The 15128-nt window shown below is 36.9% G+C and overlaps 1 protein-coding gene across 6 annotated transcripts in view; it reads left to right on the forward strand.

Annotated features, from left to right (window-relative positions):
* The window catches only part of Nsmce2 (NSE2 (MMS21) homolog, SMC5-SMC6 complex SUMO ligase), a 230232-nt gene that overhangs the window by 67711 nt on the left and 147393 nt on the right, over nucleotides 1-15128 (forward strand). For all 6 annotated transcript variants that reach the window (XR_006856199.2, XM_046464623.2, XM_046464624.2 and 3 more), the window contains exon 4: nucleotides 8682-8835. Coding sequence is in view for 5 of the 6 variants with exons in the window: in XM_046464623.2 (XP_046320579.1) it covers nucleotides 8682-8835 (154 nt within the window). In the remaining variant the exon portion in view is untranslated. The remainder of the gene's footprint in view (nucleotides 1-8681; nucleotides 8836-15128) is intronic.

Consider the following 15128-nt stretch of genomic DNA (forward strand, 5'->3'; position numbering starts at 1 on the left):
TTCATTACCCCAACCAATTTCATAACCTCCCTTTTTTCTGTCTGTTCAGTGTCATGAGGAGCTCAGAATTGCTAGGCTGCAGTTTAAGCTTCCAAATCATTGGAGGCATTGTTGAGCCCCTGGTGAAATCATTCTTGCTTGGGTACTGAGACTATTAAACCAGCAGAACCAGAGTTGCAGTGATGGGGAAAAAATTGCAAGTTGATCATTAGGTGTGATGAGGGGGAGGAGATATGAAACTAATTCTGCTTTTGTCCCTTGATTCCCAAGCCCATGCACTATGGCTATAGGAGAAACACTATCATATATTATTCACTGGTTCTGAGCATACAGTGGGACACCACCTGACCTAACCTTAGGAGGCAGCACTAGGCTGTATCTTCATTAGATGATTTCAGCATTCTTTGTTTTTTAAAAAATTTGTCTTTTTAGATATACATGACAGTGGAGTGTATTTTGACATATTATACACACATGGAATATACCTTATTCTAATTAGGATCTCATTCTTGTGGTTGTACATGTGGAGTTATCATGTATATGTGTATTCATATATTAACATAGGAAGGTTATGTCTGATTTCATTGTACTGTCTTTCCTATCCCCATCCTCCCTCCATTCCCCTTTGTCTAATCCAATGAACTTCTATCCCCACCCCATTTATTGTGTGTTAGCATCCACATATCAGAGAGAACATTCACACTTGGGTTTTGGAATTGTCTTTTTCTGTTTCTCTTAAGAACATCATTGGAAACTTGATAAGAATTGCATTAAATCTGTATAGCACTTTTGGTAGTATGGCAATTTTGATGATATTAATTCTGCCTATCTGGGAGATTTTTCCATCTTCTTAGGCCTTTTTCAGTTTCTTTCTTTCTTGATTGGTCTTAGTTTTCATTTGTTGAGGTCTTTTAGCTCTTTTGTTAGATTGATTCCCAAGTATTTTATTTTGTTTCTGAGAATTTTGTGAATGTGATAGTTTTTCTAATTTCTCTGTCAGCTGATTCATCATTGGTGCATAAGAATGCAATTGATTTATGGGTGTTAATTTTATGTTCTCCTACTTTGCCGAATTTGTTCATGAGTTCTAGAAGTTTTCTGGTGGAGTTTTTTGGGTCTTTTAAATATAGAATTGTGTCTGTGAGTGCAGTGGTGCACGCCTATAATCCCAGTGGCTTAGGAGGCTGAGGCCGGAGGATTGGGGGTTCAAAGCCAGCCTCAGCAACAGTGAAGTGCTAAACAACTCAAAGCCAACCTCAGCAACAGTGAGGTGCTAAGCAACTCAGTGAGACCCTATCTCTAAATAAAATACAAAAAGAGCGGGGGGTGGGTAGGATGTGGCTCAGTGGTTGTGTGTCCCTTAGTTTAATCCCTGGTATCCCCTGCAAAAAAGTAGGGGGATAGTTGAGTTCCTCTTTTCCTTGTCATATCCTTTTAACTTCTTTCTTTTGCTTAATTGTTCTGGCTGGAGTTTTAAGGACTCTGTTGAATAGAAGTAATAAAAGAGGGTATCCCTGTCTTTTTCCAGTTTTTAAAAGGAATGCTTTCAGTTTTTCTCCATTTAGAATGATTTTGGCCTTGGGTAACATATATAGCTTTTACAATATTGAGGTATGTTTCTACTATCCCTAGTTTTTCTAGTGTTTTATTATATCCAACCTCCTGAGTCCCGTTTCTGCTTTGAATGTACAGAATTAATTCCCAGCATAGTCCCTTTTTTTTTTTTCACCTACCTTGCTGAGAAAGCTGCCTATCTGCTTTCTTAGTTTCACTCCCCAGAGCAGCCAGAAAAACAACCTCCTCTCCTCTATTCTACATCTTGAAAGATTCCAGCATTTTAAAAGAGCCTCTTTCTGCACAATAAGGTACCACTAAATTCCATTAACATCAAACCCTGTAAAATCTCACGTGAGAGACCCTGGTGACAAACATGGCATGTGGTGGTTCTATGGACAACAGAGGTATGGTAGATAGGAAAAGTGGTTTCAAATTCAGAACAATTTTCTTTTCATGTAAGAATTTACAGATGACCACTGAAGCTTAGGATATTTGCTTGAAATCCTGTGATTTTCATAAAGTAGAAGATGAAAGGGTGTTTGAATGAGTTGAAACCATGTGTCACTGACTCAATATGACCTCAGGTAAGAAGAAACTTGACTACTGTGAACTACCCATTCCTCATATCTGAAATTAAGATAAGGATACTTTTATATCTAAGTCTTTGATATCATTCAGAGGAAGAATGCTGCACAGGGTAACTTTTTGTTAACAACAATAGTTTATCCCACATCGTCCTTAGTATGGCCTGTGTTTAAATTGAGCCCTTTAGACAATTGCTTATGAAATGGTACCCTTCAACTTTGTTTTTTTAAACTCTCCTAGCAGCTGACACGTTACCTTCTGAGCACTTACCACAGTTTGTGATCATTTGTTTGGCTAGTTGAGTAATACTTGTTTCCCCTACTAGATTTCAGACCCTAATAGAGTAGCAACAGGGACCAATTTAGTATGTTAACTAGTACATCTCTAATACCTAGCATAATGCCTAATGTGTTAGACATTTGGTAAAAATTTGTTGAAAGTTTTATGAATAAACGAATAAACAAATGTGTGTTTCTGTGAGTTCTACCAACACAAAATGAAACAAACAAAAAACCCAGAGAGGCAAAATCAGCAGTTTGGTTTCTTCTCCCTCAATATGAGACTCTTAATGCTCTATTCTCTCTATATAAGTGACTCCTGTTGGCCATAATCTTATAGTGGGCATAGTGCCATGAGAAATTTATTGGCATAATTTTCGGCAGCATAAATGTTTAGTAACAGATGCACATACATGACACGTTGCCTCATTCAGTTGCCATCTGTTGGGCAACTGTCTATTCCAATGGGATTGGTCCATTAGGACTAGTCCAGTAGCACTCATGTTTAACCTTATTCATTTTCAAAATTGCTCTGAAAGACTTGAAGCAGGAATGGTGTTTCCATGTCTGGATGGCTGCTGTTCACTAATGGTCTTTCACAACACCTTGGCAAACTGTGAAGTCCACTTAGTATGTCATAATGCTCAACAAGGAAGTATTCTTTCTTGGATGTTTTGTCAAAAGTCAATCCCATACTGGCTCAGGGAAATACACTGAGCTACAGATAATTGGTTCCAACAGAATTAGTGTATGTTGTGCAATGGCAACAGAAACTGGCATGAGATGAAGGGATATAACCCATGCTGGTCATCATTAGCATGGATGGTTTTGTTTGTTTGTTTGTTTTATTTTTTAAACAGGGCAAAGGCAGTATAGTAAACTGTAGAGAATATAGAGTGTTTCCATGTGTACATGCAATTAGGTTTTACCCAGTGGAACATAATGATTCTCAGCCTGGACATGCCTTTTAATAAAACTTTACTAAGCCTTTTTGCTATATAAAGGCAGAGACAGTGTTGCCCTATATAAATATACCCAGTGCGTGACCAGTTGGGTTGGTGGTGTGTCATAAGTGTGAGACAGCTTCCATAAATGTCTCATTGCTTAGCATAATGCCTGGCACCCAGTTGGGGACTCAGTAAATATTTGTTTGATATATCTTGTGTTTTAGAAACAATTGAGGCAATTTTCTCTGGATTTCCCACGTGAAATCTGTTTTTGTGGCCTAGGATCAAGCTGTGATTTAGAAATTAGAACACTTAATGTACTAAGCAGATCACAAAGCAAATTGCTTATCACTAGTATGTGCCCGCTATAAACTTCTGAAGGCTATCTGATCTGCAAAATGCAAATCATTGATTGCATGTGCTTTGGGGGAGTCAGACATGTAACTGTGGCCATTTTGGAGAGAGTAAACCATCTAAGTCTTGGTTCAGTTACAGTAATGACTAATTTAATACTAGATTCTCGCATGATTACAGAAGTGTGTGAATGACTCAACCCATTAATATCCTTCACTCCTGTGATCTCCCCTCCCAGTGAAATAATGGCTGTAAGGCAATAATGATAATTGGAGGAGGAGGAGAACTTGACTTTGCCCTGTGGCAATAAAATGACACACTTTGAGTAATTACATATGCACACAGTATTGGGTGAAAGAAATGAGGAATATAATAATTTTATAAATATCATTAATATTTATGTTAAAGCACAGTGAAAGTAATAAGTAGCTTCAGTATCAGTGAAGACTGAGCTCTGTGTTTCTTTTTCCTAAAACAACTAGCCTCTGTGTAGAGTGGCAGAACCATTGGAGGCTTAGCTTAGTTGCTAACAGGCATTCACTGATGGCCTTCCTCTTGCTGACACAGGATGAGCACCACAGTCACAAGAGTGTTGGGCTCCAGTTAGCGTAGCTAAATGTTCACAAGTAGTTTTGAGCTGAAACTTAGTAGTTGGTTGAAGCGTCTGTGGATCTTTGGGGGATTATGTGTTTTTTCCTAGTGCTGCTCTATCTTTTTGAAGCCATTCATTAGACAAAGAGCTGGATATTTGGAGTGAGCCTTCGTACATTTTTCTCCTCTCACTGGAGTCACTAGTGACTTCAGCTGAGTCTGATGGAAACTTCTCAATCCTTGTTTACCTTGACCCCTTTTCCATCTTGTAATTTCACTTTGACACATCTTGAAATTCCTTCCTAGACTTCTGACACTTTTTTTGGTTGTCTTCTTAACTCTTGTGGTTTTTCTTTTTTGACTCTTCTTAACTGCCCTTAAATGTGGTGTTCTCTATAGAGTTTTGTCTTGGTCTGTTTTTTTTTTTTCCCTTTGGTGTGTTTCCATTTATTCAGTCTCCTTGGTGATCCCATTTATTTCCATTCCACATGGGTGTTTCCATGTCAGTCTTGCTGAGCTTCAGACCTGTATATCCAGCCATCTGAAGGTATATGTCACGATGATGATAACAGCGACGACAGCAACACAGCTTTGTGCTATTGAATACTCTGTGTCTGACTGCTGAATGTTTTATTGCTTCATTCCATTTATTCCTCAGCAACACTGTGCAGTTAGTGCCGTTATTATTTTCTTTTTCCAAGAGGGGAAATTAGCGGTAGATGCATTTGCTTTCAGTCTCACGTGGCAGCAATCATTGAAGCTGAGTAGCAGCTCTCCTTGGATCATTTCCTTCATCACAGTCCCCATCACTGCCCATGGTCCTACACTTACTGTGAGTTTCCTTGTGTCTCTGCTTATCTAGTTCTGTAGGTATTTATGATTCCTGGAAAAGAATATTTATTGCTGTGCTTTCCCAACTGATCATCTTCGCTGTAGTTGAATGATCTTTCTCTAATGAAATCTGTTACTTTCTTTCTCTTAGTGTTTTTGGTTTGCATTTCCTCATTGACTCTTTCTTCTCAGTCCACAAACTTTAAATGTTAAAGCCTTTATGCTGAAGTTAAAAGGAAAGGGTTAGATTTTTTTGATCATCTACTATGTGCCAAAGTTAAATACAAATATTATTGTCTACACTGCACTGAAGTGGGTATTACTGATTCCTAATTAGTGGTGAGAGAAATCCAAGGATTTCCAGAAAGATTGTCCCAATATCCACAACCAAGGGTAGACCCAGATTTGATCCCAAGGTCCATGTTTTCTCTCCATCACATCAATTTCACTTTACGCCCCTATTATCTTCTTTGTGGCCAACAAGTTTCTTAGCTCTTTCCCATGATCAGCTCCCATCTCTCTGTCCTTCTGTTAGCCACCAAACTTTGTTCATTTGTTTACACAAAACTCCCCTACTCCCTTTTCCATCTCAGCACAGCATAATTGGGCCTTCTTATGGTTTACCCATGCGTGGATATTGTTTGAGCATGGATAAATGGTAGGCATCCAACCTGACACCAGGAAGTCCTCCTAACCTGGGAGAAGTCTCACAGGAGGGTTGACAGATCACCAGCTGCAGGGCACTGTGCTGAGTGCCTGGTAATTAGATCCAGTGTTCTCCTTAGTGCTTTTCTTATTTGAGCTTTCTTACATCATTTTCCTCAAAAAGACAAGCACCTCTCTTAAGAAGAGAGAAAGGTATGGACCTAATGGTCTATTAGATCTTCTCCTCCCATCTTTGAGGTGTTTAAAATTTGTTCTAAAAAAAAACCCAAGCCATTCATATCTATTTCATACTAGAACAACACAACTCCAAAAATACTCCCCCTTATCTATTTCTCTTAAAAATACAAAGCAAGAAACCACTAAAATAGTTTAATCTCTATCTATTGCAATGATTTAAACAGATAATGAGTTGAATATTTTTCATGCTGTCATTGTGACAGCTAGAGTATATTAAGTTCTCTTTTCAGTGGCAAACCAGACCAAAGAGAAGATATTTGCTACAGTGAATTTACATGTATTTCAGCAACTTTCTGAAGGTCCTCACTGTGGGGGAAAAAATACATTGTTGTGTGAGTTTTCTTAGGGTATTGCTTATTACCATATTGTCAACCTCAAAATGCCTGTCTCTTCCATTCTGCCCCCTCCCAGTGTCTATCCTACTCCTCCGTAATAGCTGTTAATTAACTACAGGAGTTAATTTTGTTGGATGCATTTGAGTCCTTATTGAAAAAGACATTTGAGTTTACTTATCACCTGCTCAGATCAGATCTTTTCTAATCATCACTGATTGCATAATAATTTCAGACTGAAATTACTTTCAGACTGTAGGCCCACCTGATTTCCTTCCTGTAATGTAGCATTAACTTCTTAGGTCTCTGTGAGTTTGTTTTATTTTATAAATCTAGGAAAAGAGTCAATAATTTTTTTCTAAGAATCAGCAATTTATTTTCTAGGTCTAGTCTGAACTCTTCATGCTCTAGCTTTAAGTTTGTCTCATCTTGTTCTCTTGTGTAGAGGTGAGGATAGCTAGTTACTGTGCATAATAGCTCTTTTTCTCATTCATAGGCAGTATTAAATTACATTTCCACCTTCTTTTTTCCAAATTGAGCTTTATTGGTTCTTGAGCATTACAGGACTTATTTTAAATTTTTAATTACATATAAGACTTGTCATTAAAGCCTGTGTTTTCGTGACTTTTTAATGGTGAAACTAGCAATGGTTACATGTCATCAGTACAAGGAAACAGTTCTTACACTCTGCTTTGTAAATATAAATTTTAGGCATTTTGATATGCTGCTTAATTTTCATTTATATTCAGTTAATTAAAATACAGAGCAATTAAGCAAAAGAAAAATTATATATTTTTCCTCCGTGACAAAAAGTAACCAAAATAAGTAAGTTTAAGATAATCTTTTGATTTCATATGCATTGATAAATCAGAGAGATTAGAAATGTATCTCACTGACTAGAACCAAAACCAAGAATTTTTTGTATGTATCTTGTTGTCTTAGCATTATCTTTAACTAATTGGATGTAGAAGTAAGTCCTTTTATTTATTTCTGAATCTAAGGAAGGAGGAGATCAAGGTTTATGATCTCTTGAGTTGTCTTCCAGCCCCCACATTATGTACTCTAGTAACAATCATAGTTGATAAACTGTGGCTGTCAATGTGTTTAAGTTGTTTGTTTGAAATACATGTATTGAGCACTGCCTCCTATATGACAAATACTGGTAATAGTGTTAAATCAGATCTTTCAAAGATTTATACTTTGTTAGGGGGGAAAGTATAAAAATAAGAGCAATTGTATATTACTGGGGATATGGTAGAAGGCAGGGCACAGTGGTGATTTTGGTGAGCTTTGCTTGGTGACAGGAATATCTGGAAAGGGTCCAGATAAAAGAGACCAGTTGCAAAGGCCTGAAGAGCAGCCAAGGTGCAGTGTTGTAGCATCTGCTGCTGGGTTGTCGAGGCTGAGGTTGCAATGAGAAAGTAGAGACAGTGGCTCTGGAGCTTTTTCAAGGGATTGGAACATAAACAGAAAATGGGGAGAGGAAACGGATTACAAAGGTTGTTTGTTTTTTAAATATAGGAGTGAAGAGCCAGTGTAAATATTTTTGGGGGAAACAGCCTCTAGAGAGGGAATGTTTGTTCTGAAGGAGATGAAGAAGTAATTAAGAATGAACTTACCGGTTGAGGATGGATAGTGGGAGAGAGGTGGATAGATGTGTGGTAACACAAGCATAGCAAATGTTGATTGTGACATCTAGGAGGTGGACCAATGGGTGTTCACAGTACAATTCCTCTGGTTTTCTGCATGTTTGAAAATTTAATAATATGGCATAATAATATAATATTTGAGGGAAGAAGGACAGATTGAGAGTTTAGCCTTGAGGGGGAGAATAAGGGACATACTTACTCCTTTTTTAGCAGGAAATTGTGGAAGTTCAAGGCTAAAGCCTCACCTTCTTTTGTAATATAGGAGTCACTCTCACTTGCTGGGGCCAAGGGACAGAAGAAGAGGAGCTTTGATAAAGAAAAATGGAATAACCAGTGTGGCAAGTGGGAGGGGGCTGAGCAGACAGAGGGAAGAGAGGGCGATGCTCAGGTCCTGAGGAGGCTGCCTCACTTTTCAGCTCTCCCTGGGATTTCTCAGAGGACAGTAGTGGGAACAAGGAAGCACTGTATAGTTTGAGAAAGGAGATGTAGGATGAGTAGATGGGATGAATGTTTCCCTTCGCTGTTTACCAGCAGTCTTGCCCTCTGGAGGATTCTCTTTTCTACCTCATAATCTTTTTATTTGAATTACATGTTATAAAATCTTCTTAGCACTGTTACTCTCATTGAACTAGACAATTTTGTTGTCTTCCTTAGGTAAAAGAAGAACGTCCAGAAAAAATACCAGATTTAAAATTATTAGTAGAGAAGAAATTTTTGGCTTTACAGAATAAAAGTTCTGACATGGACTTTCAGAACAATGAAAAATTTGTACAGTTCAAACAACAGCTGAAAGAACTAAAGAAGCAATGTAAGTCAGCATGCTTTGCTTTGGTTTGGCTTTTTGAAATTAGGGAACTGACTTCATGAACAGTCCCGGAAAACTGATTCTCTGGCATTTGCTTATCTGCCTGGCTTGAGCCTCTTCCTAAGTTGCTTTTTATTGTTGTTGCAGTTCTGTATTTTGTCTTAACTTTTGGTTCAAATCAGCCTGTCCATTCTGAAAGCCAACAGTTTCCACAAAGTGCTAAGAAAATTCCCTAGCAGCTGAAGAAAGTTACATGTTTCTTCCCACTGCTGGAGTGAGGAATTGGGAAAGCAAAATAATGCTGAAAATCATTTTACTAAAATAACAATGGCATTTTTCAAATCTGAAACTGCTGTGCCAAGCTTTATGGTAGCCACATTTTGATTCTAGTTTTATTGCTTTGGAGTGATATTAGTGATGTTTTCTGAGAAAAACTTTTTCTTCTCAAATGTGGACCAAAATCCCCTTCACCATATCACCTTTGTGTAGTATAAATTCCATGTGACTTGAAAATTGGTTGCCTTCTTAATAAACTATTATACTTAGGGTTTTTTAAAATACTTTTTTAGTTGTAGCTGGACACAATAACTTCATTTTATCTTATTTATGATTATGTGGTTCTGAGGATCAAACCCAGCGCCCCGCACGCGCTAAGCGAGCTCTCCACCGGTGAGCCACGATCCCAGCCCTATACTTAGGTTTTTTAAGGAACATAGTTTGGACTTGAAAATGAGAGTAAGGAAATAATTTATTATACAGAAACATTTTGTAGAGAGAATTTGCCAGAAATAATGTATCTCTTCAGCGAAGTATGGATACCCTTTCCTGTTTAACAATGTTATATAAATTGACTTTTTACATTAGCATCTATTTAGCTCTATTGTCTTTTATTCTTTTTTTTTTTTTTTTTTTTAGGATTGAAGTCTTTTAATTCTTAAAGCATTGAATAGTAAAGCAAATGATTTTTTTTCTTTCTTTATATTTAGTCTCCTATTACCTTCATTTTTGTGCACATGGGGCAGGAATGTTGTACTATGTGAGACATAATTCATTTCATGCCCTTATATGTACTTAGAGTAGAGATCCATATTTTGAAATAGACTTTCTTTTACATATAAGCAGTTTCTTTAAACTGATGCTGAGATCTGAAAAAAAAAATGACTGAGGAAGCTGCTTTACTTTTGTCTATTTTACAAATAACTTGTTTCATAACTTGAAATATTTTGCAATCATGATGAGACTTTTGCTTTTACTGTAGATTTAAATAGTAAGCATCTTCCCCATATTTTAGGTCTATTTTTGTTGTTGTTGTTCATTGAATACCATGGCTGCCAAAATCTTTCTAGTGTAATTTATGCTATTCCCCCAAATGGGTAATAACCCCCAGAACAGATAATAATGTGCTAGTAGCTTTCTGATCTTATGGATGATAGTGAATTTCAGTTTCATTGTTGGTCAAAAGAGCCAGATGTGTTTTACTTTATTACATAGAGCCAATATTCACAGATTAGGCAGACCTAGCATCTAATCACAATGCCTGATTTTTAAAGGATTTTATAGTACAGAACAAAGGATATCCAAAGGAGAATTTTTTTCCTTTTTTGTTATTATTCCTAAAGAAAAACTATGAAGACTTTTAGAACAGAGTACTCCTGGTGAGGCATTTTCTAATTAACAATATATAATTCAACAAAATGATATACATTGGAATCATGATTAGTGTTTCTTTACTTTTCTCTAAAATGGGGTGTGGGAGGGAGATTTCCCAAGACCAACAGTGCACCTCCTTTGGATAGACAGTTAAACTAAACCTTATAGCAAAGTAAATTTATATTGAAAGAAATGCTTCCTTATGTAAGGTTTCCCCATATATTATAACACTGGAATTAAAAGAACTTTCCCTATAATTTCCCCTAAAATATTCTTCCAAAAGTTTTTAAATCTTGAATGACAGAACAAATAAAATATTAATCCTCTTTTAAAATGCTCTGTAAGCTGTGTATATTCCATTTCCAAAAATGGAATAGGTTTGGTTTTTTTTTTTTTTTTGGTACTGGGAATTGAACCCAGGGCCGTTTAATCACTGAGCTACATCCCCAGCTCTTTTTATTTTTTTAATTTTGAACAGGGTCTTACCAAGTTGCTTAAGGACTTGCTAATTGCAAAGGCTGGCTTTGAACTTCTGCTTCTCCTGCCTCACCCTCCTGAGCTTCTAGGATTAAAGGTGTGCACCACCATGTCTGGCTTAAAATGGAATTCTTAGTGTAGAATTATGAGCACTGCCAATTAAAATTTTATCATGTCTAGTGGATTTTAGTTCTTAGATTTTACTGCTACAAGTATCCTGGTTAGGATCAAGCTTTCACAATATTTGTGGTTCCAGGTCAGAGATACACGATGATGTATAGATGAGCTAATTTGTTTTGAGAGATGTTCTAGAGATACAGAATTACAATAATTTTTTAACATTGGAAAATAGAAGCTTGGGGAAAAGTTTGTTTCTCTTGCCTGTTTTGACAAAGTAAAGGCTCAAATGTTTCTTTGTATATACCTAAAGGGTTCTTTCATGAAAATAACCATGGTGTTTTCACTACCTTTATTATGTGAGAACATGAATTTGTAGGATTTAATTTTATCAAATCTGGATCCAATCAAAGAAATTCCAAGAAGCTCTTGGGTGGGGAGAGGTCCAGGTGGAGATTATGTGACAGGCAGGCAGTCCTCAGGGCACTCTGCTGACTGTAATTTGCTCCCCCTGATGGAGCTCAGCAGCTGGTCCTCACACTCTTTTGGTCCCATGCTGCCCTTTTATTTTTTAAATTTCTTGAGCACCCTAGAGAACTATATCTGTTGTTTATCCTATTAGAAATAAAAATTGAGGGTTTGTATGTTAAAATAAACAGCATTTGATATGAAATCTAACTATATTTTTTAAACCTAAAGAAAAGTTGCTGAGAAGAGTGACACTGTTCTGCATTTTTGCAAACATCTTGGATTCTGACTTAGAGGCAGCTAGATCCTCATCTGTGCTTCTGCATTTGGTCTGTTGTGATACATTGTTTTAGTTTTAGTAGACTACATTGGTAGTTGGACTTGCAGACCACCAGAAGGTCTCATTTGCAAACCTCAGATCTGAGCCAGGGATTGGTTACCAGATTTGTGGGCCAAATCTAGCTGCCTTCTTGTTTTTATGTGGCCTGCAAACTAAAAATATTATATTTTTCAATTGTTGGAGTAAAAGACTATTTAGTGATGTGAAAATTATATGAAAATCTGATTTCAGCATTTATAAATAGTTAAATTAGAATATAGGCGTGCTCACCCACTTGTGTATCATTTGTGAGGCTTTACACTATAATGGTGGTGTTGAGTAGCTGTGGCACAGATCACTGGCCCACAGAGCCTATAATACTGTGTGGCTCTTTGTAGAAAAAGTTTTACTGATCCCTAGATAAAAATCATAATCAGAAACAAGAAGATTTTTTTTTTTTTAAATTTTAGATTATTCCCCCTAAATACCATCCATTTGTCTTAGGTATGTTCAGAACACCTTGAGTAACCACTAAATGTGAATCATTGCAGTTGATGCTCTGAAATGAATAAAAAGCAGAGACCCTGTACTTGGAGACAGTGTATACAAACATGAAATAATGCAAGAACAATTTATATTGAATTAAAAAAATCAAAATTAAAAGAAAAAACAGAAACAAGTATTTTACAATGTAAGATCTAAGTAAGGAGAGTCAAAATTGGAATATAGATTTTTATCTGCCATGCTAACATTGCCAGTCATTTATAAGCGTCTCTATAGTCCAGTATATTCGGACAGATTCTGAGGCTCAGTTCAGGCCCAGCAGGAAAGAAATGTACTAAAGGCTTACAGTGGGAGAGGGAAGGGACACTACAGGTGCCCTTTACCTTCTCAGATACAAACTTCCCAGATCTGCCATGCTCATTTAAAGATATTATTTCTCTACAGGTAGCATACTTTAGTTGCAAATAGCAAAATTTTTGTATGGTTAATTCTTATACATATTACTTGCCATTATGTTCAGCTTTTTTGAACAAATGACATTATGCCTTGGGGAGGAAATTATTGGGAATATCACCCCGATTAAATGAAGTACCGGCTCTTTGCAAATTCCAAAAGCTTGCTTTAAACTTAAGTTGTTGAGGAATTTAGCATAGCACAGTGGAAGGAATATGAGCTTATTAGCAACCAGAAGACCTAGGTTTGAGTCACCTGATATGTAACCTGTCCTCCCCGCAGATGCCACTGATTTTTCTTGCTTCTGATTCTTGGAGTCTTAGAAAATCAAGATTGGTTGAAGATAACTTTTACACTTCTAGATGACTAAGATGGTGACAGTGGTGATAATTGTGTTAGGCAACAGTTTCATGGAAAATAATTCTGTTTCCCTAAATAGTAATCATATTCTTACTGAGAGGTTGTCAGAAAATAGTGTGATTTGGCTTCATGTAGTCATATTCGGGCTTTCTTGGATTATATAATTTTAATTTATTTAAAAGTATGTTAAGGTAAATTTTTTGTCATCAACTTAAGCTGTCTTTACTACTGTAGTCATGGTTTCTTGCAATTTTAACTTCTGGAGAACTTAATTAGAATGAGTGAATACTTCTGTGTAGATACTCAAGTCACCAAGAAATCTTTCTAGCATCCTTTATTCATTTATTTACCTAATGTATGATTAGATTATTTATTAGATTATTTATTAGACATCATAAATTTAGTGCAGATCACAAAAGCAGGATTGAGGATTGTAGATAATAACTGATACTTTGAAACTTTCAGGGCTTTGTTTTATAGTCAAAAATAGAGTTGACTGAATCTGAGCTGTTTTGTGTTTTAAAATTATTTAATGTGAAATTTAAATTTATTAGTACATTTAAATCCTGAGTTCCAGTGTGCCTCATTATTTTTTTTTTTGTTGTTTAGAATTTGCTAACTTGAAGGTATTCGCCACAAATTTAATACACTGTATTAAGGTCATTGTTACATGTAGTATATAAAATATGGAGAAAATTGGAAATCATTCTTAGTGATGGTAATATTTGTGTCATATATATAAAGACAGGAATTTAGTGATTACATAGATTCACTTTAAGCATATCCAGTCTAGATCTCAAAACTGATTGAGAGAGAGAGAGAGAGAGAGAGAGAGAGAGATATCAATCGATAGGTTTCTAGCAGTACAAAAGGATTCACTTAGGGATGCCATTCATCAGGGGGTTCCTCCTCAGAAACATTAGTTGCCTCACTTTACCGTTCCTCCTAGTGGCTCTCCTTTTCCTTTAGCATCTCTTCAGAACCAGAGCAGATGGCCGGGACTTACATGTTTTGCTCACTGCTATACCCCTATGCTCCGGCATGAGGGTTAGACACGTGACACTACTACGCAGAGGTCCTTGATGGTCAGCAGAACCTTCAGGAGAATTGTCATATGCTTGAGAGCGTCTGTCCTGTCAGAGAGACACGACATGCCTGAGGTTACAATCCCCACTTGAATCTAATGTATGAAATATGATATGTCAAGAGCTTTGTAATGTTTTTTTTTTTTAATTTTTTATTGTGGGTTGTTCAAAACATTACAAATTTCTTGACATATCATATTCCACACTTTGATTCAAGTGGGTTATGAACTCCCACCTTCACCCCATACACAGATTGTAGAATCACATCAGTTACACATCCATTGATTTACAAATTGCCATACTAGTGTCTGTTGTGCTCCGCTGCCTTTCCCATCCTCCACCCTCCCCCCTCCCCACCTCTCCCCTCCCCTCCCCTCCTCTCTCTCTACCCCCTCCACTGTATAACCCTGAGGGTCTCCTTCCATTACCATGCAATTTCCCTTCTCTCTCCCTTTCCCTCCCACCTCTCATCCCTGTTAAATGTTAATCTTCTTCTCCTGCTCTTCGTCCCTACTCTGTTCTTAGTTACTCTCCTTATATCAAAGAAGACATTTGGCATTTGTTTTTTAGGGATTGGCTAGCTTCACTTAGCATAATCTGCTCTAATGCCATCCATTTCCCTGTAAATTCTATGATTTTGTCATTTTTTAATGCAGAGTAATACTCCATTGTGTATAAATGCCACATTTTTTTTATCCATTCATCTATTGAAGGGCATCTAGGTTGGTTCCACAGTCTTGCTATTGTGAACTGTGCTGCTATGAACATCGATGTAGCAGTGTCCCTGTAGCATGCTCTTTTTAGGTCTTTAGGGAATAGACCAAGAAGGGGAATAGCTGGGTCAAATGGTGGCTCCATTCCCA

This window comes from Marmota monax, unplaced genomic scaffold, assembly GCF_021218885.2.
Source record: "Marmota monax isolate L192 unplaced genomic scaffold, Marmota_monax_Labrador192_F-V1.1 WCK01_AAM20220418_F8-fsc00003, whole genome shotgun sequence".
Lineage (NCBI taxonomy): Eukaryota > Metazoa > Chordata > Mammalia > Rodentia > Sciuridae > Marmota > Marmota monax.